We start from the raw sequence: 25,893 nt of genomic DNA, 5'->3' as shown, positions 1-25,893 counted from the left end.
AGAGGAAACGGCTGCATGTAAAATATGAAGACATAGAAAAAGAAATGTTTGTTGGAAGGACAGACTCAGTGTACAGGAAAGTCAAAACAACTTTCGGTGACGTTACAGGCAAGGGTGAGAACATTAAGAGTGCAACGGGAATTCCATTGTGAAATGCAGAGGAGTGTGCGGATAGGTGGAAATAATACATTGAAAGCCTCTATGAGGGGGAAGATTTGTCTGATTCGATAGAAGAAGAAATAGGAGTCGATTTAGAAAAGATAGGAGGTCCAGTATTAGAATCAGAATACAAATGAGCTTTTGAGGACTTTAGATCAAATAAGGCAGAAGGGATAGATAACATTCCATCAGAATTTCTAAAATCATTGGGGGAAGTGGCAACAAAACGACTATTCACGTTACTGTGTAGAATGTATGAGTCAGGCGACATACCATCCGACCTTCGGAAAAGCATCATTCACACAATTCCGAAGACGGCAAGAGTTGAAAAATGAGAGAATTACCGCACAATCAGCTCATGCACCCACGTCGCTTACAAGAATAATATACAGAAGAATGGAAAATGAAAATTGAGGATGACGATCAATTTTGGCTTTAGGAAAGGTAAAGGCACGAGGGAAGCAATTCTGACCTTCTGGTTAATAACAGAAGCCAGTCTAAAGAAAACTCAAGACACGTTCATAGAATTTGTCGATCTGGAAAATGCGTTCGACCATATAAAATGGTCCAAGATTTTCGAAATTTTGAGAAAAGTAGGGGTAAGGTGGGGGGAGAGAAGGGGCATATACAATGTGTACATCAGCGAAGGGGTAATAGTATGAGTGGACGACCAAGAACGAAGTGCTTGTATGAAAAGGGTGTATGGCAAGGATCTTGCCTCTCGCCTCTACTATTCAATCTGTCCGCCGAGGAAGCAATGGTGGAAATAAAATGAAGGTTCAGGAGCGGAACTGATATTCAAGGTGAAAGGATATAAATTGTACGGTTCACTGATGACATTGCTATCCTGAGTGAAATTGAAGAAGAATTACATGATCTGCTGAAAGGAATGAACAGTGTAATGAGTTAAGGAACTCTGTTACCTAGGCAGTAAAATAACCAACGATGGACGGATCAAGGAGGACTTCAGCAACAGATTAGCAATTGCTGAAAGGGCATTCCTGTCCAGGAGAAGTCTACTAATATTAAATAGCGGCCTTAATTTCAGGAATAAATTTCTTAGAATGTACGTCTGGAGGCCTTGTACGGTAATTAAACATGGACTGTGGGAAAACTGGAATAGAAGAGAATCGATGCATTCGAAATGTTGCGCTACAGACTAATGTTGAAAAATAGGTCGACTGATAAGATGAGGAATGAGGAGGTTCTGCGCAGAACAGAAGAGGCAAGGAAAATGTAGAAAACACTGATAAGGAGAAGGGATAGGATAATAAGACACCTGTTAAGATACGAGTGAATGACTTCCAGGACACCAGAGGGAGCTGTAGAGGGCAAAAACTGTAAAGGAAGAAAAAGATCGGAATGCATCCAGCAAATAATTTAGGACGTAGGTTGCAAGTGCTACTCTGAGATGAAGAGATTAGCACAGGAAAGGAATTCGTGGCGGGCCGCATCAAACCAGTCAGGAGACAATAAATAAATAAATAAATAAATCAATCAAATAAAATAAAAATAAAAATTAAAGTCTGCGGGCCGTCTCCTGGGCTCGTGACGATATTGGTTGGATCATAGACGACTGGATAATCGCGGCCTGCTTGCTTGAGAGCCGATTTCAATTAGTAAGAGCTGACGCTAGCTTTCGAGCATAGCGCGATGGAGACCCCATGGAGCCATGGACCCGAGTTATTTGCAAGGCACTGTGCCGGTTAGTGGTGGCTCTATAATGGCGTGGGCTATGGTTACATTGAATGGTCTGGGTCCTCAGGTCTAAATGAACAGATCATTGACTGGAAATGTGTGTGTTCGACTACTTGGAGGCCAGTTGCAGCCATTGATGTACTTCGTTTGCTAACAGCTATACATCGTCTGCTGCGCCTCTCCTGGCCTCGTGAATATATCGGTTGGACTCCAGAAGACTCGAAAATCGTGGTGTGATCAGCTGAGAACCGACTTCAGTTAGTGAGAGCTAATGATAGCGTTCGAGTGTGGGGTGGTGCGACCCCACGGAGCTATGGACATGAGCTGTGAAGAAGCACTGTGCAAGCTAGTGGTAACTACATAATGGGGTGATTGTGTTTACATGGAAGGGTTGGGGTCCTCTGGTCCAACTGAACTGGTCACTGACGAATTTTTATGTTCGGCTACTTGGACACCAGTTTTAGCCAATCATGTAATTCACGTTCCAAAACGACGATAAAATTTTTATCGATGACAACGCGCTATGTCACCACGTAAGAATTGTTTCCAAATGTTTTGAAGAATTTTCTGGACAATTAGAGCAAGTGATTTGGACACTCAGATCACTTGACATGAATACCATCGAAGATTAATGGGACGTAATGGAGGGGTCAGTTTGTGCACAAAATCCTGCACTAGCAACAATTTCGCTATAGAGGCAGCATGGTTCATTGTTAGGGTTGTTCCAACGATTTTTTGAGTGCATGGCACATCGAGTTGCTGCATTACATTGGGGAAAAGGAGGTCCGACACGACATTTAGACTTATCAAGTGTGTTTATGGGACGGAACAACGCCCTACGCAGCCTCCTCTTTACAGTACCTCAAAAAGATTCAAATTTTTTGTGTATTTGTATACGATAAACGACAAAATTCCATTTTAAGTTTACCTCTTGCCAAGTGAACTGTTGATGAGTTTATCCCACGTAACTCCATTTAGCGTTCGATCTGGTAGTTATTCACCAGTACGGACAGGTCGTTAGGTGACCCAGACAGTCAGGCGGCGCTCTCCACCTGTCGTAGCTTCATCTCCCATCCCTCTTCTCATCGCATCCCCACCCCTACCCTGCCCAGGCAGACTCCGTCGGAACCCCCTCTCTCCGCACCTTTCACCTCGGCGCGCTCCCTCTCCGCCAATCACAGCCGTCGAGCGCGGCCCGCGATGTGGAGGGGGGGCCGGGGATGTGGGTTATCCGAAGGCTTCTTTCGAAATTGGGTTAATACTGGTGCTCCGCCGGTTGTCGGCGGTGGGGCGGCTTGGACCGCGCCGAGCCGAGCGGCGCTACCGTAGACGGGTTAGGGTGGTGGGGAGGGGGCCGACAGGGGTGGAGGGGAGTGGTAGGGGAAGGGAGAGGCGGGCCCGCGCGCTCGGCGGCGGCGACCTGGGGGGCAGGCGTCGCGACGCCAGTCCGGCGGCGACGCGCTACCGGCGACGACGCAGCGCGCCAGCGTGGCGGCACACGCCGCGACATGCCGACGCCGACGCCGCCTCCGACGCCACCGCCGACGCACGTGCTCGCCGCCGCCCTAACGCTCTGCCTCGTGCTGCACGGTGAGTCGTCCGCTGCCCTGCCGCTGCTGAAAATGCGATCGCTATGCTGCTTAACAATGTCATTAGCTATTGTAGAAACACTCTCTGCCCCTGAATACGCTCGATATTTACTTAGACGAATTTTCGACGTCGCTGGTAAGTGAGCGTCCCGACATCATTTGCAGCAAAGGTGAGATTAACACTGAGAATGTTACGCCCCATTTGTGGAATATCTACTTACTACAACATTTTTCGGGATCACAATGTCCCGCTATCGAGCGATCTAAACCAATTAAACACAGCTTATTACGTCATAATGATAGATACACTGACAGCCATAAAAATCACTATATATTGCCCCGTAATATTTCATACCTTAAAAATTACTATGCCGTAACAAACTGTCAAAAGTAAACAACAAGAAGCAAACATTCATTGTCAGACAGACAAACTCTTCTTTGAACATATCAAGTTGGCGCTTAGCATTCTCACAAACGTCATTTAATAACTAAAGGCAACGTCCTTCATACACAAAAGATTGTACTATCACGTAACTTACACATCACAGCCCAAACGATGAGAATTCATATGTATGTCAAAGTAATTTCTAAAAACGAATAAACTACAGGAAACATTTGAGCGTAACCACAAAGTATATTAGAAAAACGGCTGCTTCTCAACGAGGACGACACTAAAGGAGACCCAGGTCTGCCCCTCAGACACTTCCGTCTTTTCGTTTAACACTTTGATGCATTCCTTTTATAATGCGTAAAAAATCTATATTTTCTCTAACATTTTCTCTGAATTTGACAGGAGTCACCCCTTTTCTTCAAATCGCAATGCATTACGCTTACCAACTCTCGGTCATAAGATGATAAACCATCGCTGATTGAAGATGTTTTTCATTTCTACCACATTCTTCGCCTCACGGTCCTGTCACGTTATTTCATAATTTTCCTCTCTCCCCATCCATTTCTTAGCTGTGCCAACCTCCAGTTTCAGACTCTGCTCCAACTTGTTGTCCTTCTAAATGCAACAGCATTCGTTAATGGGCTTGTGTAATACCGAAACACGCTGTGGTAAAGGAATCACACATTCGACAAACGGCGCGTAACATTCTCAGTATTGATTGCTGATACAATTCTGCGATGCGTTCAACCAGATAATAATGAAATTATTCTTCTGCACGTCTCCCATTTAGCTGAAGTCCTGTTGTCACATGCTTTATAGACATCTCTTCTCAGATATATATGTATGCAATATTGTTCCTCTGGGAAAATTTTGTTGTCTGGCACGTGACTTACGCCTGTTGTTGCAGCAGTTACAAAATTCTGAAATCAACTAATTCCGTCGACTTTTTTTTACACTGTCGTATTTCTAATGTGGTCTAACCGTAAGCCACATTTGATTTCTGTGGTAAATTATCGTTTCTTTCCTTGGAGTACTGTCTGACAGTTACACCACGCATTTACACCAAAATAAGATTCACTATTTATTTACATAAGCGTGGGTGGTGGCAAGTACCTCCACGGATATGAATGTCATGGCGCGGGCGTAATTTTTCATCAGTGCTGTCGCCGCCAGTAAAACGTTTCTGCGTTTCTGCGCGACCGCGTCATTATATTATTTATAAAACCTAACTATCATCCACTGCTGCGAGTGGCCTTCAAAAAGGTGGTTTACAAACACATCTCTCAACATTTAATGTGGTAGAAAGTACTATAATTTACCAGCAGTTCACTTAAAATTGTACACACGAAACATCAACCTTGACGATTTGGACAATAGAAACTGAAGAGTATATCGTGTAAATAAACGCCGCCAATTTCAGATGACTACTAGATGCCAACACAAACCAAAACAAGTGGTCATTTTCGTAATTTCTGCGCACTGTGTTACAACAAAAGGGTATTTCCATGCGTTGTTGTCCACGCTGTATAGACAACCATCCACGTATGTCGGGAGATTTTCAACTATCTAAAATGGAAAAGAAGCGCTGTAACTTACTGAAGCACTGGAGGTTTGATAGCTTCTGAAATTAGTTTGGCTTCATAAATTCGTCAATGAGTGTCATTGGCTGGAGAATCACATACGTTAAATTACTGTAAGTATTGTGCTGAACAATTTTTCTGCTAAATAAATGACCTTATATCAAGAAACGTGCATTTCAGGCAGCATGAAAGCTTAAAACCACAAGTAGCCGACGACAGTGTGCCGGCGTCGGTTTCCTTAATCAATGACGGACAGTGATGTCACTTTGAATAGCCAGTACATCACTAAATTTTCCTCTCCAGATGTTACTCTTTCTGTGGAAGGGTGTGGCTGTACAAGAGAATGATTGCCAATATATTCTGATTTTTCTGTTGTAGTGGAAGGGTATTTTTTATCTTTTTGATTGTATAGCTCCATATGTAGTCTGTTTACAGTTGGCTACCAACACGCTAAGTAATATTATAGTAAATCAGATTTTAATGAGAGATATTGTAGTGTCCAGAACATCAAATTCCCATCTAAGTCCACTTGCAGTGGACATTGGTATTTCAGATAATAATCTCGCTATGTTGTGAATTGCAAGAAAAAGAAAGGGACCGCTAAATCTTGTGCAAGTAAGTAATCGCGAGAAAAATACCAGCGAAGTAAGTAGTTAATCAGTTAATACCTGTAGAATTTGGAGCTAATTTTTTTTCCAACTTACACAATTATTAGACCTTCGTGGAAATACGTACATGCATTTTCCTCTTTATCGGGTTTTAACACCATATTTAACTTATCACCTGAACAGAAAAACCTTCAAAACGAAAACCTTTGGAGATTAAGCGAACAGAATTATCATTCAGTGGATAAAGCTAGCGAAAGATGTACCTTTAGTAGCTGAGATGGATAAAAATATGCGGAACACATTTTCAAGATTTGCAGCAATTAAGAAGAAACTAAAATTAAATTTAACAGAAAAAATTACTTATATTAAAAATTTTAAAAATGAGACGAACATAATTCATCAATATTTGAAAGATCTTCAGTTACGACATATGATTTGCTATTTAAGCACGTTAATTACGGAAGAGAATAGGTGCAACAAAGAAAGCAAAAAATTTATGGCAACAACGATATGTGCTTATTATGAAAGAAGACAAAGGATTGTTTTGTGCAGAGAAGAACAGTTTGTCGGTACCTTAACCGGAGTGTCCCTCGAATGAAGGTGAAAACCTAAACACTTTTTGTAGACAGACAGAAAACTCTTAGAAGCAAAGCAAATTTGCTTTGCTAAAGGCCAGTGAGAACCGCTTGTCCAGCAAAAAATTCCAACGAAGATATTTTGAAACTGGTCACTGAGTCGATAAATCTCATGCTAACTATATAAACAACAAAAATGAAACTTTGTGTAGACGCAATATGTTGTTCACAAACAAATCGTGAGGAAAAACGTTGATAAAGAAAAAAGGGGGAGAACAAACAAGAAAATACTAGATCTGTGGGAGCTAACAAAGCGTATAAAATATCAAGATATGAAGGCGACTGCACGAAGTATAGAAGAGTAATTTATTTCTACAAAATACTAACGTAAACGATAAAATTAAAAAAATCTTTCGGAACTAAACATTACTTCTATCTTAAAACGGCATAATGACCTGTGTTCTTCATATAAATACATGAAAATATTGTCTGTAGAAATGGAGGGAATTACTTCCATCACTTGCCAATATCAGCAAACCAATGCCAGACATGTTATCTTTTGGAAGAATTGGGACGTAATAGAACATTAACGCTCGTAGTCACGTGTCTCCGTTGTAGCGTGCACGTTCCCTTCACCCTACACCTCCCATTTCCCCACCTTTCTTTGCCTTCCTTTCATTTGAATCACATGGCGAGTTTTCAGCAAGCCTCAAATGGGTGTAATTCGCGTGATCATCGTATCTATTACATTGATAGGATACAGAATGTACATTAATAAAAATGATAATCATATTCCCACCGAAAGACGTTAAAGAAGTCCTTTGCTATGGATTTCAAGTTAAGTGGTAGACGCAATATTACAACATTTTATTTAATGAGTTAAGAAAACTGAGAAATTTGTTTCACAAACTATTTATGCAAAATGTATTACTGGCCATTTGCTAGAAAGGTCGCTACCAATTTTTCAACTTTTGCTTTTCCGGAATTTCGCTACTGGGCTACGCTTTGCCATGCAAAATAAACTGTGCAAGCTTCAATTGTAGTACTAATGTGTAGCATCCTTTTCTCCAGCGACCTTTACTTGAAAGAGCCATTTTTTCAGATTTAGTTCCTTACGAAATTGTACGCTACAAATCTTTCAGCCCGGATGTTTTTACAGAGCTGAAGAGCTACAACCTGTAAAAAAATGACAAACATTTTGAGAACCTATCTATTTGATCAGTTACAAATGAATTTATTGGCAGTTGCATGCTTTATGTCAAAGATTAGTACCTCATTTTCAGGCAGTTTACTCCTTCAGTGCAAAGCAATACCCAAGTTGATGTCCACATCGGTTGCTATATTTTGGCGTAGGGAAACATAAGCGATATTGTCACTATGGATATCTTACAACGTCAGTCAAATTTTTGTTTAAGAAGACCTTAGCATTTTACACAGTTGAACTTAATTGTCAGTTCAGGATCATCTAACAGTGTACGTAAACGATGTTTTAGAATGTCCACAGAGATATTTTTATCTGCTTATAATTCGTAATTTTAATGTGTCGTACTGAAACATCACAGTGAATTTCTACAAAATACAAAACAACCAACGTACCTTTATCTTAGAAATTAAACAGGGGATCTGTTATATTTTATCAGTCTACTCACTCCTAACTATTGCTGCCTTAGAATTGGTTCATACTGCTGGCTAATTTATTCAAAAGTGAGAGGTATTCATTTCCAGAATACCTACTTGAACATTTGTGGCTCTATCAACATGATTTTTTCTAGCATCATTACTTACAAAATATACAACGAATGTAGCATTTAGTCAGACATTTCTGTAAGCCATTTCCATATCAGTTATGGAACATTTCTCTAACTATGTAATCTACAGTAAATACCAATGAAGATTATTATTCTTGACTGAATATAAACATCGTTTTGGTATTAATTACCTATATCGTAAAAATCAGACCTCACAGGATGCAATGCAATATGTTATTACCTGCATAACACTATTCATTTATCGGCATTGAAACATCACGGATTAAAACAGAAGCAAATTTACCTAAGACATTGGTGTCATCCCAACTTATCAATATATGTGACTACGTTTATTTTGTTTGAAGGTACGACCATGAATTGCTTGTGTTTCGAAAACATTCTATGTAATAAAGAAAAATAACTTTCTTTCCGCCAGTACATGTATTTCTAACTGTAGAGTAACTTGGACTTGAATTGATATGTGAATATTCACTGTGGTAACAATATACTTTGACTAGAAATATCACGATTAATGGAAGAATCTCTCATCGAACATATTAACGTGTTAACTACTTTTGCTGTAGCTAACTGGGCCATCTCACTTGCTTTGAGCATTTTTAAGAGGCCTTTTAATTAATTGTGTATATAACAGAATATTATCCCTCAGCACGTAAAAACATATGTGGTACATAAAAAGCAGATGACATTTAGTTTATTTTCAGATACAATTTTCTGCAGCTGATGCATCGCTTTCAGATCGTGGGTCTAATCCACTAGAAGATATTATAGAAACATACTGTTGACCCTCACATTTCATAAATATTCAACATTGCTGTTGAGTGTATCTTTCTGTATCTGTATATGAAAGAAATTAACAAACAAAAAATTTCCAGTTGTCAAGCATTACTAGCTTCAAGTGTTTGGGATAAATGCAAGCTATGATTCAGAAATGAAGAAATAAAAATCATTTTGAAACAAAACGAATAAGTGCTATAATGTTTACGTAACTAATATAGGCTCTTGCTCAACATTGAAATTAACGATGCGGATCTCCAATTAAAATCTACGGCAGTTACTGCCACACCCTCAATTAATAGGTGTTGGTAATTTTATTCTGTTGCATGTACTATCAGTAAAGCAATCACTGCATGGGAGCAGACTCACTCAAAGTCGAATTAGTTTTGCGTTTATGACCCGTACATTTTTAAGACATGTTTAACTTGTGTTCATTGCGACACTATTCCAGTAACAAAAAGAAGTGCATATCATTTCCATTCAACATATATTTCTCGAAATACTGTATTAAATGACAATATGAAATACACGCAAAATTTATAACATCACATTTCTTAATATATACTTTCAAGAAGCTTTTATCAAGAGAATGATAATTTTTTCCAACGTAAAATTACTATATACTTTTTTATCTGACGAATGGAATGACTCCATTAAAAATTCATGTTTTAGTAAAATGAGAAAATTCAATGCTATATTTACAGCACATGAGTGCACTATAATATTGCAGCAAAGTATGCGCAAAAATCTTTCACCAAGATGATGCTCCGAATAAGGAAACCGTTGTAATGGAAGTCAAATAAAGATTCCGAAAGGGGAGACGTAGTACAGATTGAATTTTCATTTACTCAGATCATGGAGAGATGAAACGTACTAGTCTTTCTCAACTAAAAGGCAATTGACGGACATAACATTGATTTGCTGCAGGATATTACTAATTCGATAAAGTCACTGCACAGCAATTTTGTAATAACAAAACACGTGTATTCAGAAAAAAATGTATATACGCAAAGTAACCGCACCTTGACCGACAGAAGTAAGGAGATAAAAACTTTGACACTGTAATTTGTGGATGATCTATTTTTTGCAGATTGTTCAAAGGAAAAAATACAAGAGAAATTGTCTATTACTAAGCGACTCTGCTGAAAAAATATGATCATTTCTACAGAGAAAAAATGATGCAGAGAGACAGCGAAAAACCAATATAAGCCAATATTGTTATTTACAATATACTGACTGAGCAAGTCTCAGGATCTGAATATTTGAGCCTTCCCGTATTATACCGCCAATTTACTGAGTTTAGAGGTTTTGTGGGAACAATCCAAGGAACGTTGGATCACAAAGTAAGAAAGAAGTCTCAGCTTAAGTAATTTGAGGTAATCACAGTATCATTTTGCTGTATGAAAGGAAGACAGGTTCTAATCTCTGCCTTAGTACAATAAATGTATTAGAGAGTATTGAAGTTTCTCCAATAACTAGCCAGTTCATCAATGCTTAACCGTAAAACTATGAGAAGTGCTGCGAGCTCAGGTCATCAGTAATACAAGAGAGAAACACAAGAATAGCTATTTACAACATGTATAAAGCTAGACTGTAATCACAGAGGAAGCGGCTACACGGGTAGCGGTTGTTGTCTGGATGGAACTAGCCGCTTTTTTTTTTTAGTTTAGGGGGTCTCGGGACTAAAAGGGTGCAAGAGAAACACAAGAAAGCGGGCCTAGAAGCAATCGGTATTGTAGCTGTAAATTGTGATAGAAGTGTTGGAAAAGAATCAGAGCTCCAAGCGCTAATACAAAATACTGTAGCTGGAATCGTTAATAGGTACGGAAAGCTGGATAAAGCCGGAAATAATTTCAACTGCTATTTCTACGAAGCACCTAACCGTGTTCAGAAAGGATTGATTTGATAAAGTTGTTGGTGGAGTTTTTATTGCTGTCAGAAGTAGTTTACCTTGTAATGAAATCCTAGTAGATAGTTCCTTTGAGTTAGTGTAAAGGCTATAGTTCCCAACCGGTATAAATTTATATTTGGTTCCTTTTACCGCCCCCCCCCCTCTCAATTGATACGGTTGCTGAACAGTTTAACAAAAATTGAGTCTCATTTCACATGGGTACCCCACTATATATAGTTATGGATGTAGTGACTTCAATATACCATCTATATGTTGGCGAAAATACGTGATTAAAAAAGGAGGTAGGTATAAAACGTCGTATGAAATAGGTCTGCATGCATTCAAAGAGAATTATTTCGAACAATTAATTCAGGAGCGCACTGGAAATTTAAATGGTTACGAAAACATACCTAAACTCTCAGCAACAAATAATCCACAGCAAATAGGGATTATAATGATGGATACAGGGATTAGTGACCACAAGGAAGCTGCAGCGAGACTGAATACCATAACATCCAAACCCACCGCAAATAAATGCAAATACATCCTTGTTAAAACGCAGATAAAAATTCGCTTGATACCCTCCTAAGAGACAGTTCCACTCTTTCCAATCTGAATATGAAAGCGTACACCGGATGTGGTTGAATTTCAAGGAAATTGTATCGACGGCTATTGAGAGACATATACCAAGTAAAGTAATAAGAGATGGTACTGATCCCCCATGGTGCACTATGCAGCTCAGAAGACTGCTACAGAAGCTACGAAAAAGACGTGCTGAATTTAAAAGAAAGCAAAACCCACAAGATTAGCGAAGTTTTACAGAAGGGTGAAATGTAGCGTGAACCTCAATGCGAGATGCTTTTAATATTTTCCAGAACGAAATTCTGTCTCGAAATCTGGCCAAAAATTGGAAGAGATTCTGGTCGTATGTAAATTGCACCAGCGGAAAAATGACATTAATACCTTCACTGCAGTATAACAACGGTGAAGTAACTGATGACAGTGACACTAAAGCAGAGTTAATAAACACGATTTTCCGGAATTCCTTCACCAAAGAAGGCGGAGTTAGTATTCCGGAATTCGAATCAAGAGCAACTGCCAACAAAAGAAACCTAGAAGTATATAAGCTCCGTGTAGCAAAGCAGCTGAATCACCTAATAAAGGCAAGGCTTGCGGTTCTGACTGTGTACCAGTGATGTTCCTCTCAGAGTTTGGTGATACAGTAACTCAGTATTTAGCAATCATAGACAACCGATCTCTCACTGAAAGATTCGTACCTAAAGACTGTAGAGTTGCACAAGTCGCACCAATACCCCAGAAGGGAAACAGGAGGAATCCGCTAAATTACAGATCCCTATCGCTAACGTCGATCTGGAGTAGAATTTTGGAACATAAGCAGTGTTCGAAAAATATGAATCATCTAAAAGAAAACGATTCATTGACAAACAGCTAACAGGGATTCAGAAAATATTGCTCTGGTGAAACACAACTAGCTTTTTATTCTCACGAAATAATGAATACTATTGATAAGGGATATCAAATTGATTACATCATTATTTATAGATTTCCACAACGTTTTTGACACCAAACCTCAAGACGGATTTCTAATAAAAGTGGGTGCTTATTGACTATTGTCTCAGTTGTTATTTCCTGTCAAAGCTGCTGTTCCTGATTTACATAAACTATTTAGGACACAATCTGAGTAGCAGTCGTAGATTCTGATGCTGTTATTTGGTGTCGTATAAGGTCATAAGATGGTTAAAATAAATTGCTAAATGATTTAAACAACATATGTCTATGGTGCGAAAAGTGGCACTTGAATAAATAATGAAAAGTGTGAAGACATGCATGTGAGTACCGAACGGAGTCCGCTAAACTTCGGTTACACATAATCAGACAAATCTGAAGGCCTTAAATTGGACTAAGCTATTACAATTACGAATAAATCTCAGTTAAAAAGATCACACAGGTAAAATGTTGCAGGTAGGGCATAGCAATTATTTATTGGCAGAATACTGAGAAAATGCTACAAATCTACTAAACAGACTCCCTACGCCATGCTTGTACATCCTCTTCTGTAGTACTAATGTGCGGTATGAGATTCGCATCAGATAGGATCGACGGAGAACATAGGAAATGTTCGAAGAAGGGCAGTTTGTTCTCTATTATGCTGAAATAGGGGAGAGAGCGCTACGCATATGATACATGGATTGGGGTGGAAATCATCAAAACAAAGACGTTTCTTGTTACAGCGGGATCTTCCCACCAGTTTTTTTCTCAGGGTGTGAAAATATCTTGTTGGCCCCCACCTACATAGGGAAGAATAATCATCACAATAATATCAGTGAAATCAGAGCTCACACAGAAAGATATGAGTGTATTTTTCCAGAGCGCTTGTCAAGAGTGGAAGGAAACAGAAATAGCTTGATGGTGATTCGATGAACGTTTTGCCATGCAGTCAATTGTAAACTGTAGAGAAATCATTTGTATGTAAACGTAGATGAATTTGAGACAGCTAAAATTGCTGGGAAATACAAATTGGGGGGCAGTAAACACGGGACGGTCTCAGGAAAACAGCGGGACCAATAAGAAAACTGAACGGTCCATTCCTAGCCCCTACGACGACGCTGCTTCGAAGAGACGCTAACTAACAAATATTCTTCAGGTGCAGGAAGTCGAGAACAGTGTGGAAACACCACAGAGATAACACGCTACCATGCTCCAAATACGGCGTAGCAGACACTTTTGCTTTCAGAACTGCTTCCAGCCGTCTCACTATGGATGGACGCAATTTCTACATGGTTTTCACGGAATATTATAACACTAATGCTGCAAAATAGTGGAGATGGACAGCAATCACCCACCCTTCTCTGCAAAGCGGACTACTAAGGCTCACTCACACAAAGGTCAGACGGCTGTGGCGGCCGGGGGATATGTGACAGTTTATCCTGGTGCTCTCAACACTAGACCTGGGTGATGCGAGCTGTGTGAACACTGGCGATGTCGTATTGGATCACAGAATCACTACTGGGAAACAAACATTACACACCAGGATGAAACTGATTAGCCAAAAAGGTCGAATACTCCTCGTCAGTAATATGATCTACCAGTCTCATGGAATACCACGCTATGGCTGTCGATATTGTCACCGAACTCCCGCAATGTTTCACTCTTTGGACGTAAATTATGTCAGAATCTAGAAACAATGTCAAACGGGGTCACCCGACAAAATGAACCTTTTCCATTGCTCCATTGCTTCGACATCCCGTTTTCCCGTTAGGGGCACTTGTATTTATTGAGGAGAGGTTTTGTAATTCCATCTCGCCCTGCAGTTCCCTGCTACAGCAGCACACTTTGCATTGTTTTAGTTCTGACAAGGTCCGCTAGTACTACTTTAAGTTTTGCTGTGATATCTGGAGTCCACTTCCTCCTATTTTCCGTGACAGTCGTGTTCAGCAACCGTGGCGGTCACTGAACACTTTCGTCCGGGGTTGTGACTTAATGGATGATGTCTTTCTGATTTCCCTGTATGCGATATAAGTATTCGCAGCGGTACCTCTTGAGCCACCACGCACCTCTGTTACATTGTCTACAAGGTGACGAACGATTTGTCCACGTTCGAATTCACTTAGCTCCGACATCATGCACGCACAACTACACACTCACTTTTCTTACCACGCTTGACACTTTCAACGTATTGAGGTAATTGCCGTTCGTGGTAAGATACAAAACCTGAAATCGAGGCTATCATCAGCACATATGCTCAATGATGAATTTCTTGCAACGCTTCCATATTTTTGTCAACTGTCTGTATCCCAAGGGAACTCCAAATGTTATTATAGGGATTTAGCCTCAGTTTAGTTATTCCCCATTAGTGTACACCACTGTAGCAGTTCTGCAAGAGGAGCTGTAATATCCTCCACCCATTATTGTGCTTGCCAAGGGCCTTGCCTCATTCGTAACACTGGCTCCTGTCACATCACCGAAGTTAAGAATGATTGGGCTTGGCTAGCACTTGAATGGGTGACCGTCCGGTCTGCCAAGTGCTGTTGGCCAGCGGGACGCACTCAGCCCTTGTGAGGCAAATTGTGGAGCTACACTCCTGGAAATTGAAATAAGAACACCGTGAATTCATTGTCCCAGGAAGGGGAAACTTTATTGACACATTCCTGGGGTCAGATACATCACATGATCGCACTGACAGAACCACAGGCACATAGACACAGGCAACAGAGCATGCACAATGTCGGCACTAGTACAGTGTATATCCACCTTTCGCAGCAATGCAGGCTGCTATTCTCCCATGGAGACGATCGTAGAGATGCTGGATGTAGTCCTGTGGAACGGCTTGCCATGCCATTTCCACCTGGCGCCTCAGTTGGACCAGCGTTCGTGCTGGACGTGCAGACCGCGTGAGACGACGCTTCATCCAGTCCCCAACATGCTCAATGGGGGACAGATCCGGAGATCGTGCTGGCCAGGGTAGTTGACTTACACCTTTTAGAGCACGTTGGGTGGCACGGGATACATGCGGACGTGCATTGTCCTGTTGGAACAGCAAGTTCCCTTGCCGGTCTAGGAATGGTAGAACGATGGGTTCTATGACGGTTTGGATGTACCGTGCACTATTCAGTGTCCCCTTGACGATCACCAGTGGTGTACGGCCAGTGTAGGAGATCGCTCCCCACACCATGATGCCGGGTGTTGGCCCTGTGTGCCTCGGTCGTATGCAGTCCTGATTGTGGCGCTCACCTGCACGGCGCCAAACACGCATACGACCATCATTGGCACCAAGGCAGAAGCGACTGTCATCGCTGAAGACGACACGTCTCCATTCGTCCCTCCATTCACGCCTGTCGCGACACCACTGGAGGCGGGCTGCACGATGTTGGGGCGTGAGCGGAAGACGGCCTAACGGTGTGCGGGACCGTAGCCCAGCTTCATGGAGACGGTTGCGAATGGTCCTCGCCGATACCCCAGGAGCAACAGTGTCCCTAATTTGCTGGGAAGTGGCGGTGCGGTCCCCTACGGCACTGCGTAGGATCCTACGGTCTTGGCGTGCATCCGTGCGTCGCTGCGGTCCGGTCCCAGGTCGACGGGAACGTGCACCTACCGCCGACCACTGGCGACAACATCGATGTACTGTGGAGACCTCACGCCCCACGTGTTGAGCAATTCGGCGGTACGTCCACCCGGCTTCCCGCATGCCCACTATACGCCCTCGCTCAAAGTCCGTCAACTGCACATACGGTTCACGTCCACGCTGTCGCGGCATGCTACCAGTGTTAAAGACTGCGATGGAGCTCCGTATGCCACGGCAAACTAGCTGACACTGACGGCGGCGGTGCACAAATGCTGCGCAGCTAGCGCCATTCGACGGCCAACACCGCGGTTCCTGGTGTGTCCGCTGTGCCGTGCGTGTGATCATTGCTTGTACAGCCCTCTCGCAGTGTCCGGAGCAAGTATGGTGGGTCTGACACACCGGTGTCAATGTGTTCTTTTTTCCATTTCCAGGAGTGTATTTGACTGAAAAGTAGCGGCTCCGCTCACAAGTACTGACGACGGGCATAAGAGCGGTGTGCTGACCACATGTCCCTCCATATCTGCATCTAGTGACGCCAATAAGCTGAGGATGAGACGGCGGTCGGTCAGTGCCATTGGCCTTCCGAGGCTTTTTTGTACGGAGTTTGGTTTAGTTCAATTTTTAGTTATTGCCGGCCGGGATGGCCGAGCGGTTCTAGGCACTACAGTCTGGACCCGCGCGACCGCTACGGTCGCAGGTTCGAATCCTGCCTCGGGCATGGATGTGTGTGATGACCTTAGGTACGTTAGGTTTAAGTAGTTCTAAGTTCTAGGGGACTGATGACCTCAGAAGCTAAGTCCGATAGTGCTCAGAGCCATTTCAACCATTTTTTTGTAGTTATTTGCGTAGTAGTAATGCGAATCGTCTAGCAAGATAGAATCACAGACAGAGTGTCACAATAAATGTCAATAGTTATGCAGCAAATTAGGTGATGAGTTTTACAGGAGCTGGAGGTACTTTGAAGAGATATGTTAGACGTGGCTCGATGCAGTGGTCGTGTCGAAAACCAACTTTGATATTTACGGAAAACTCTCACACAACTTTCGCGTAAGGGTTATATTCATCCCACTCATGTTTCCCCCCGCTTTTCATAACAGGATTACGAGTGAATGGGACCTGAAATCTGGTCAGAAACATGTAACTGAGGCACTTAATGGTAGTACCACACTCGTGCAACGAATCGTGTAGCAGTGCCTTTCTCGGATGATGATCCACGCTGAAAATGGCCCTCTCGAAGCAGTCTCGACGCGCTAGCGTGCAAAGCATCTGTTGTCCGTACTACCGTGCATTCAGTTGTGGTGGGAACCTCTCAAAAATTTCTATCGTCTTTTCGGCGAGCATGGTTGTGCCTGTGGGGCTCCCGTTTGCAAGTCCTTCATTTCATGACTTCAAAAAACCAGTCTCCGGCAGTCACCGAACTAAGGAAATAAGCAACCGCCTTGATCAGCTATTCCTGCTGGGAATTTCTTCCCTGTAAAACTTTTCAGAAACGTGATCATCATCTTTAACTTCCCCATAAACCATATGAATGGCTGCAATAGCTGAAATAAAGTATCGATAATATGCAGTTCAGCTATGCCGCAAATGGGTTACACAACGACTGCCACGAAATTTGTTACTGTAATCAACAGAATCGCAGTCGGTGGAGACAAAATTTGAGTACAGTATGGAGAAAACGGTATTACCAGTGCGTAAACAATAACCATAAATCCAGATGCACCGCTTATGTAAAGCAAGCCATTGACTTTACTACTCTAGGTACAGCTTCGTATATATATATTAGGCTTTCTTAATTTTTTGTGTGGGACTTATTGTCCTAAAATTAAATTAAAAACAAATCTCAACAAGTGTTCCTGATCAGGATTTTCAGGAGGTTTGCTTTGCTTGTAAGGTAAACTTTGGATCTAGTAACCCCTTCGACATATTTCCAATTGGGCTTCCCATCGCTCGACTACAGGCTTGTCTCGTGTTTGGCTCAAGAGTCTCGGACTCTACTACATTTAACAGAACAACTTCGTGGTAACGAGTGAGAAAAGAATAAACAACAAAGGGAAAAGATAAACAGCAAAGGTAATTAACAGTTGGTGGAACTTCCTGACATGAAGGCAATGTGCTTCATTTCATAAGAGAAGAAGATACGTAAAGGCCTCTCTGGATCCAAATATTCCTTTCAAGCAAAGCCCTGCGCTTTACTTCAGCTCAGTGATGTTCAAGCTCGTATCTTCTTCAATTTCTATACGCCATGTTCGCTTTCTGAATGTACTTGACTAAGCATCTCCTACGCCTTGTTCAATTTTTGGCACAATTTCCGTCAATCACCCAGTAAATAAAGATGTAAAGCACCCTACAGTAATTTTGTGCAGTATGTATGCATAGTTTCCCACACGTACTAGCCAATAAAAAATAGCGTAGCTTAGCATAATCGTACGAAATTATTGAGAAGAGATAGAATGAACCGACACATGAAAAATCCCGGTGGACAGTGGTTTCTCTTCCCTGCTGTGAAACACACCTCTTTCAGTGCAAGCAGTTTGTAACGCAGAATGCAGTAAACAAATAAGTAAACGAAGGAAAAAACATTGCTGCATCACACTAACACGGACGAGCTTCTGATGTGATCCGCTTGCTATTACGTACGACCTGCCATCGCTAAGGAGGTTTCCAATGTGTCTTTTGTTGTCTGACGTCTTCAGTCTTACGGAATCAAGCACTGTCTGAAGAACTCCATGATGGTCACAGATGCGCTGGGAGGCAATGATGCCGCCTTCCTGTACAGTTTGTATGTCATTAATGGGTTTTGCATTTACCAAAGACTTCGACCTCTTAACCAAAAGTCCAAGCGGTGAAGATCGAAGGAACTGGCTGGTCAACGTACTGTACCTCCCGAACCTCTCCATTGCCCATTACATTTTGGAAAAATGGACTGGTATTCCCATCATGCGATGAACACCAACTCCAGCCGTTGTAAGAATGATACCCCCTCTAGTGGTGCGAAGTCTTGTGGCAGGAATGAGGATACCCTGCACTAGTCAAACTGTTTGGTAATAGGTAAGGCCCCACTAGTCTATTGCTGAACATATATTAACTGAAAATCGGTGGTAATGCCTTACTTCTTCAACTGAGTGTGGATTTGCATCAGCCAACAAATGTTCGGTACGAAAATCAACAGTTTCATCTTGCGTGAAGTCACACTCGTCTGTGAACGCCATTATTGTTGTGGAAACAGAATTTTAATCCTATATTTACTACAGCCATTAGCAGAAGTGTTTTCTGGCAGTCTCATTTTGTGGTCGAAGGGCTTTCACACGTTTTCCATGATACGGGTACAGCAACGGTTCATGTAGGGTCGGCCAGACAGGAGGAATGACTAATCACCATAGATGCTGAAATTCTAAGTATACCTGTTTCGGAATGAAATTTCACTCGTTGCAGAACTCGCTGCTCCGCAACTGGAATCTGTTACTCGCTGAAAAAGACGGCTGAATAGTTGTGCAGACTGTAATCTCCATTATGGATATATTTTAGTATAGTGCACAAGGGATCGATGGTTGATTCCATTTGACAGACCGTAACAGAACAGTGTGACACTTCCCCAATGGAATAGTAAGCTTGCATTATATGTGTAAAGCGTACATGAAACTACAATGTAAAAGCATTTCACAAACTTGTCAGAATACAGTTTGGGTCCAATAGAATGAATGTATGCGTTGCATTTACGCAGAACTGGGAACAAGGTTTGCAGTAGCAATACAAGCAGTAGTGTACTCGGTGCTGTATTCAAGGACAATAACAGAGGAATTTGTCCTTATTTGTCTATTGTATTCTGTGGGTCATCCGCAACAACAAAGAACGTGCTGTAAGAAAGATGTATTTCACAGCAGAGAAAATGAACAAGTGTTCTTAGCTCTTAGGACACGCATTTTAGAGCCCATGTGTACTGAAACATTTTTTTCCCTTGTTTAGGTCCCTATTATCACCTCTGAAAATATGGAATAGTGTTTTCTACAAGCCTTGCACATCGCTTTGATTAACAGATTTCGACTTCAGTAATTTCATACATCACTACAGAAAATGTCAGCTCAACAAGACCATTTCAGTACAGATACTGTAGTTTTGCGTTCGATACCCGTTTTAATTATTTATCATTACTGATTATCATCGTTCAAATGTGTGTGAGTTCCTAAGGGACCAAACTGCTGAACTCATTAGTCCCTAGACTTACACGCTACTTAGATTTATGCCAAGAAAGGCACACAGACGTCCGAGCGAGGACTCGAACATCCGGCGGGATGGACCGCGTAATCTCTGACAGAGACCACTCCACGCGGCACCATTGTTATTTACTTACTTTTCCAGTTTACTTGATACCTCGTTAGCGGAAATGCGTGTGGTATATAAACAGATAGTCCGACATACTGTAATTCAGATTAAAGTTAAATCTTCTTCTCTACGTGATTCAGTGGGTGAACTGAATCATAACCGGAAGGATACTGTGCTTACTTGCTTGCGGTTCAGGGCTAAGTCCTTTTATCTCCCGTTACATGATTTTGGTGTAAATTTCTCAAGAAGGGCAACTCTGACACGTTGAATATTATCAGTAGATTCCACATGTGTATGATTTTGAAGTGTAACTCGTATTGTAGCCAGATTTCCAATTTATGATCCTGGAGGGTACTGAGAAACACTTAGTGGGGCTCCTTTCGTCGTTATCAGGATCACTTCCATGTCTCCTGCCAACTTGTAGATACTTTTCGGACATTCCACCTATATTATTATTCTAAGACACATGTGCAGATGATAGCTAATCTAGGCACTACTAGCCCAGAAATGAGCTACGCAGATAGGCGACGCATCACAGATGCGGAACCTATCACTAGAAATCCAGTTCTCAAGGTTCCTTTTCGCGGACAATCGGTATAATGAATCACGGAAACTCTCCAGCAAACGTTTCCTCTCGTATACCGTAGTCAACACACTCCCTTTTAACCGTATTCAGCTACGAGTTCCACGATTAGACATGCAGAGATTTAGTGGTGTGATTTATCGGAAGCATCAATATGGTTCTGACAATTTTTGGTGCTGGTTTTATGGGATCAAACCAACAGAAAAATATTATGAAAGCATGGCAGTAGATGCTGATTTTTCGCCGGTATAATTGGAAGAATTTAATGATACATTATCTGATTTCAGTCGTCAGTTGTCAAGAAATTCTCACGAGGCCATCAGGTCTATGCACACTTCACAGACAACTGCGTGGTTTACGATTCGATGTATCCATCAATAAGAGGCTCGTAACTTTTGGGAATGGTTTCGGCAGACCAACCAAAGAGGAAAGTCATGTAAACATGAGAGAAAATACTAGTTTTTGCAGCTATAATTGTAAGATGTTGGGGTAATAGCACGTTACCTGGCTTCACTTTTCAGGTGGCAAGAAATTAACACATTAGCATCAACTCCATGTGCAGATTAGTCCCTTTAATCACGGACTGATTGAGAAGATTGTAATTTGGTGCATCCATAATTTTTTTCGTTTTGGAAATTTCTGGCAATGTTTTTGTCAGATCAGTCCAACGAAAAGGTCACGTAAACATGAAAGCATGTATTTATTTTATGCAGCTGTAAGTGGAAGAACTAGGAGTAATGGACATTATCTGGCTTCAGTTGTCAGTTGCCAATAAATGATCATGATACCATCAATTCTATTAACACATGAGTATCCTGAATCATGGACTCTTCGAGTGGATTATAATTTGGAGTGTGCATTAATAATATTCTGACAATTTTTTGGAATTTTTATGTCAGATCAAACTATGGTTGTAAATATGTTTATTGTTTTCTTATACAATTGGAACAACTTGAGCAATGGCACATTATGTGCATTTTATTTTAACTGACGGGTAAACAAAGCCAAACTTCCCAGCCGAACTTCCACGTTTTGATAGAAATAAACCGCTCTAGCTGTAGAATATTTTTTTATCAAAAGTCGCGACCGGTTCCACGCTACTAGAGGACGCATTCTGAGTCAGTACTACCTTGCCAATCCGCCCCAATAGCTGAACAATCAGCGCGTTGCAATGCCACGCACGTGGGCCCGGGTTCGATTCCGGGCTGGGATGGGAGATTTTCTCCCCTCAGGGACTGGGTGTTGTGCTGCCCTCATCATCATTTCATCCCCATTGTCGACGTGCAAGTCTCCCATTGTGGCGTCGCACTCAATAAGGCTTGCACTTGGCGGTCGAACTTCCCGCCTGGAGCCGGCCGGAGACGCCGTGCGGTTCTAGGCGCTACAGTCTGGAACCGAGCGACCGCTACGGTCGCAGGTTCGAATCCTGCCTCGGGCATGGATGTTTGTGATGTCCTTAGGTTAGTTAGGTTTAATTAGTTCTAAGTTCTAGGCGACGGATGACCTCAGAAGTTAAGTCGCATAGTGCTGATCCATTTTTCCCGCCTGGGAACTCCCGGCCACTGACACCATAGATCATTGCCACTACTTTGCCTGCTGCCATTCACCAACCTTCCCACTTGTGGCGTGATTCTGCTATACCCTTCGTTTTAAGTAATGACGGTGGCTTTTAGAGCACTGTTTACAACATGACGTGAATGATGGGGTATGGCTCTAACGCAGTTACCTTTCGGTGATGACTTGTTAAACAGATCCTTAGCACATTATGTGTTATCAGTTTCCAAGAAATGATTAGAATACCATCAATTCTGTCTTGGATCATAGATTGACACGTTCTCAAATTCTCTTTGTATACTGTATATCAAATGACTGATGTGTGAAGACTTACAGGTGTTCTTACGGGACCGATCTATCGTATCACTGGTTCTTCATTACCTATCTGTCATGCCAGAAATTCACTCGAGTATTTCAAACAATGTGCATAATCTCGTCAGCCATAAATTACGAGAGTCTTGTGATTCACTAAGTATTCCGTGGATTATTCAGAATAGGTCATCCGCAAATTGGCTTTTAGGAGCACATAGTTCATAAAAACAACAATAAAAATTGAAAAACAACACATTTACATATGTCTGGTGCAAGAATCCTGCTTAAACTTAATATGTTAATATTTCCCTAGCATTTGTTCAAATGGCTCTGACCACTAAGGGACTTAAATCATGAGGTCTTCGGCGGCCGGTGTGGCCGTGCGGTTCTAGGCGCTTCAGTCTGTAACCGCGTGACCGCTACGGTCGCAGGTTCGAATCCTGCCTTGGGCATGGATGTGTGTGATGTCCTTAGGTTAGTTAGGTTTAAGTACTTCTAATTTCTAGGGGACTGATGACCACAGATGTTAAGTCCCATAGTGCTCAGAGCCTTTTTTTTTCCTGAGGTCTTCAGTCCCCTAGAACGTAGAATTACTTAAATCTAAGTAACCTAAAGACACCACACACGTCCATGCCCGAGGCAGGATTCGAACCTGCGACCGTCGCTGTCGCGCAGTTCCAGACTGTAGCGCCTAGAACCGTTAGGCCACTCCGGCCGGCTAGCATTTGTTAAACTTCCAGTATGTATAGGCTACAATCATTAATTTGATACAGTGTTGTGTTTTAAAAATAATCACAAATAAACGACGTTTCTTACAGAAAGATTGTTCGGATAATTTGGTGAAATACTCATAGCCTACATGCGACTGGGTTGGGAAATTCCGATTTTCCTGCATGAAACTGTCTCCCCTTCCCACCCCTCCTTGCACCCTCAATAATCTCCAACCCCATGATGATTCAATTACGAGTACACTGCATTGTTATGACGAAAACTACTGCCAGCACGTCTTGCAATAAATGTCACCATCGAAGGTGTATTTCAAGGCCTGAAACGTAAAGCTCGCGATGATGAATCTGCAGACCAATCAGTGATTATCTTCGGTAACCTCTCCCGTTTCATCACAACCACTGAAACAGAAGCTCAACGTCATAGTGGGTCACAGTGATCGCATGATACTGAATTGGATCGGAAGTCCCATTGCGGATAATACTAGCACATCATACTCTTACTGAGCTCAGCGCCTCATTCAGCGTGATTTATTTTTCCTGGTTTTTCTCAATTACTTCAGGAAAATGCCTGGTTAGTGCAAATTAAAAGACCGCGGCCGACTTCCTGTTCCATCCATGTCAAACTAGTTCCGTATCTATCTAAATGCCTTAGTATATGAATTACATTTTTTTGCTTCTTGAATTGTAATACAACGTGTCCAGTATTGTTGTGAAATCGATTCATGTACGAATAAATCTTATAGTACTATCACTTCCAAATCTTATTTCTTTAAGACAACTATGTGTTTTACACTGGCCTCTACACAGCTACATTTCTCCTACAAGGCACTGTTCTTTTTTATATTCGTAACGACTGCTAGATACCAAAATTTTAGGGTAAAGCATAACATTAACCGGCAATTTACAGGAACAGATTGGGTACATGAACATTTGTCATCGACTATCGTCTTTCGGAAATGATATTTAAATCAGCCCTCGATACCTTTTAATGTGGTTTGGGTGAGAGAATGGTACTATTTTACCTAGGGATCAGAGGTGTTTATGTAGAATTTACGCCACAAGATACGAAAGCTTGTTTGCTGTACGAAGCGAGTGATTAGTCCGAACTGCCCAGTCAACAGGCTGAATCCAGTTCACAGGCACTTTGCCCTGACACCGCAGCACGTGACGTATCGGTTTTAGGAGCAGCGTTGGAAAAAAGGTCCGTAAAATCGTAGTACCAATTAATCCCGTCAGATTCGTGTGTCTGTGTCATCTGTTCACAGAACCGTACTCAAATCAAACAACAACCTAACAAAGTACAGGTAACGCCACTGCCCGAGGTCAGTACTGCTACAGGCTACTGCAGTCGGTTCATGATGGAAACTATGAAGCTGAAACGCTCTTTGTTTCTGATGGAGCACGGCTGCATTTATATCGGATCGCAATCTCTATGAACCACCAACGGTGTAGTCCTCAAAGCTCTCATTCAGTGACATCAAATGGAGTTGCAAAATTTGAAAACTAGAGTGTAGTATGCTGTTAATAAAACTCGAATTATTGGACAGTTCCTTCGCCAAAAAACCACAACTTCTGATGGTTGTGTGAACAACATATTGCTGCTTCTTTTATCTCAATTTCGTCTGGTGCTCATGGATGATCCACTTGAAAATGACGCACTGTATGTCTCACAGAACAAAGTGAAGCATGCGGAAAGGGGCGAGGAAATGAAGCTTCACTAATTAAGAGGGTACGTTATGTTACTTCAAGTCAAATTTGAAAAGAACTTGGCAGCACAAGCTGACGTGTTATGTTTCACGCCCTCTGGTCCGAATGTGTGCACTGATTCTGTTGCTTAGGGTGTCATAAAGCAGCAAGGCGAACCACAGCTGTTGTAACAGATCTTTCATATCCTGGACGCTGAAACTGCGATGGAGTTGACATCCCGGCTGGTGTCATACATTTAATATCGCGGACAGATCAGGTCACAAAAGTACCTCATCATCACACAGGCACTTTATAGACACACTCGTTGTGTGTGGATGAGTATTATCCTGTTGAAAAATGGCACCACGATACTACTGCAAGAGAAATAACGCATGAGAGCGCAGAATGTCAGTGATACCGTTGTCTCCTGTTGTTCCCAAGTAACTATCCGTTGTGACCTGAAGGTGTAACCGACAGCTCCTCACACATTGACGCTAGCAGCAACAAGACGTTGGAAGAATGTGACATCTCCTCAGAACTTGGCCACATTCAAAAAAGATTATCCAAGGGAGCGGAGAACATTGACTCATCGG

General features: G+C 41.9%; 1 protein-coding gene across 1 annotated transcript in view; it reads left to right on the top strand.

Annotated features, from left to right (window-relative positions):
• The first annotated feature begins 3,328 nt into the window (after window positions 1-3,328).
• LOC126198789 (carbonic anhydrase-related protein 10-like) overlaps window positions 3,329-25,893 on the top strand; it is a 367,685-nt gene continuing 345,120 nt past the window's right edge. The window contains exon 1 of the mRNA XM_049935358.1: window positions 3,329-3,447. Within this exon, the coding sequence (XP_049791315.1) occupies window positions 3,366-3,447 (82 nt within the window). The 5' untranslated portion in view covers window positions 3,329-3,365. The remainder of the gene's footprint in view (window positions 3,448-25,893) is intronic.

This window comes from Schistocerca nitens, chromosome 8, assembly GCF_023898315.1.
Source record: "Schistocerca nitens isolate TAMUIC-IGC-003100 chromosome 8, iqSchNite1.1, whole genome shotgun sequence".
Taxonomy (NCBI): Eukaryota; Metazoa; Arthropoda; class Insecta; order Orthoptera; family Acrididae; genus Schistocerca; species Schistocerca nitens.
This window is presented reverse-complemented; position numbering and strand designations above follow the sequence as displayed.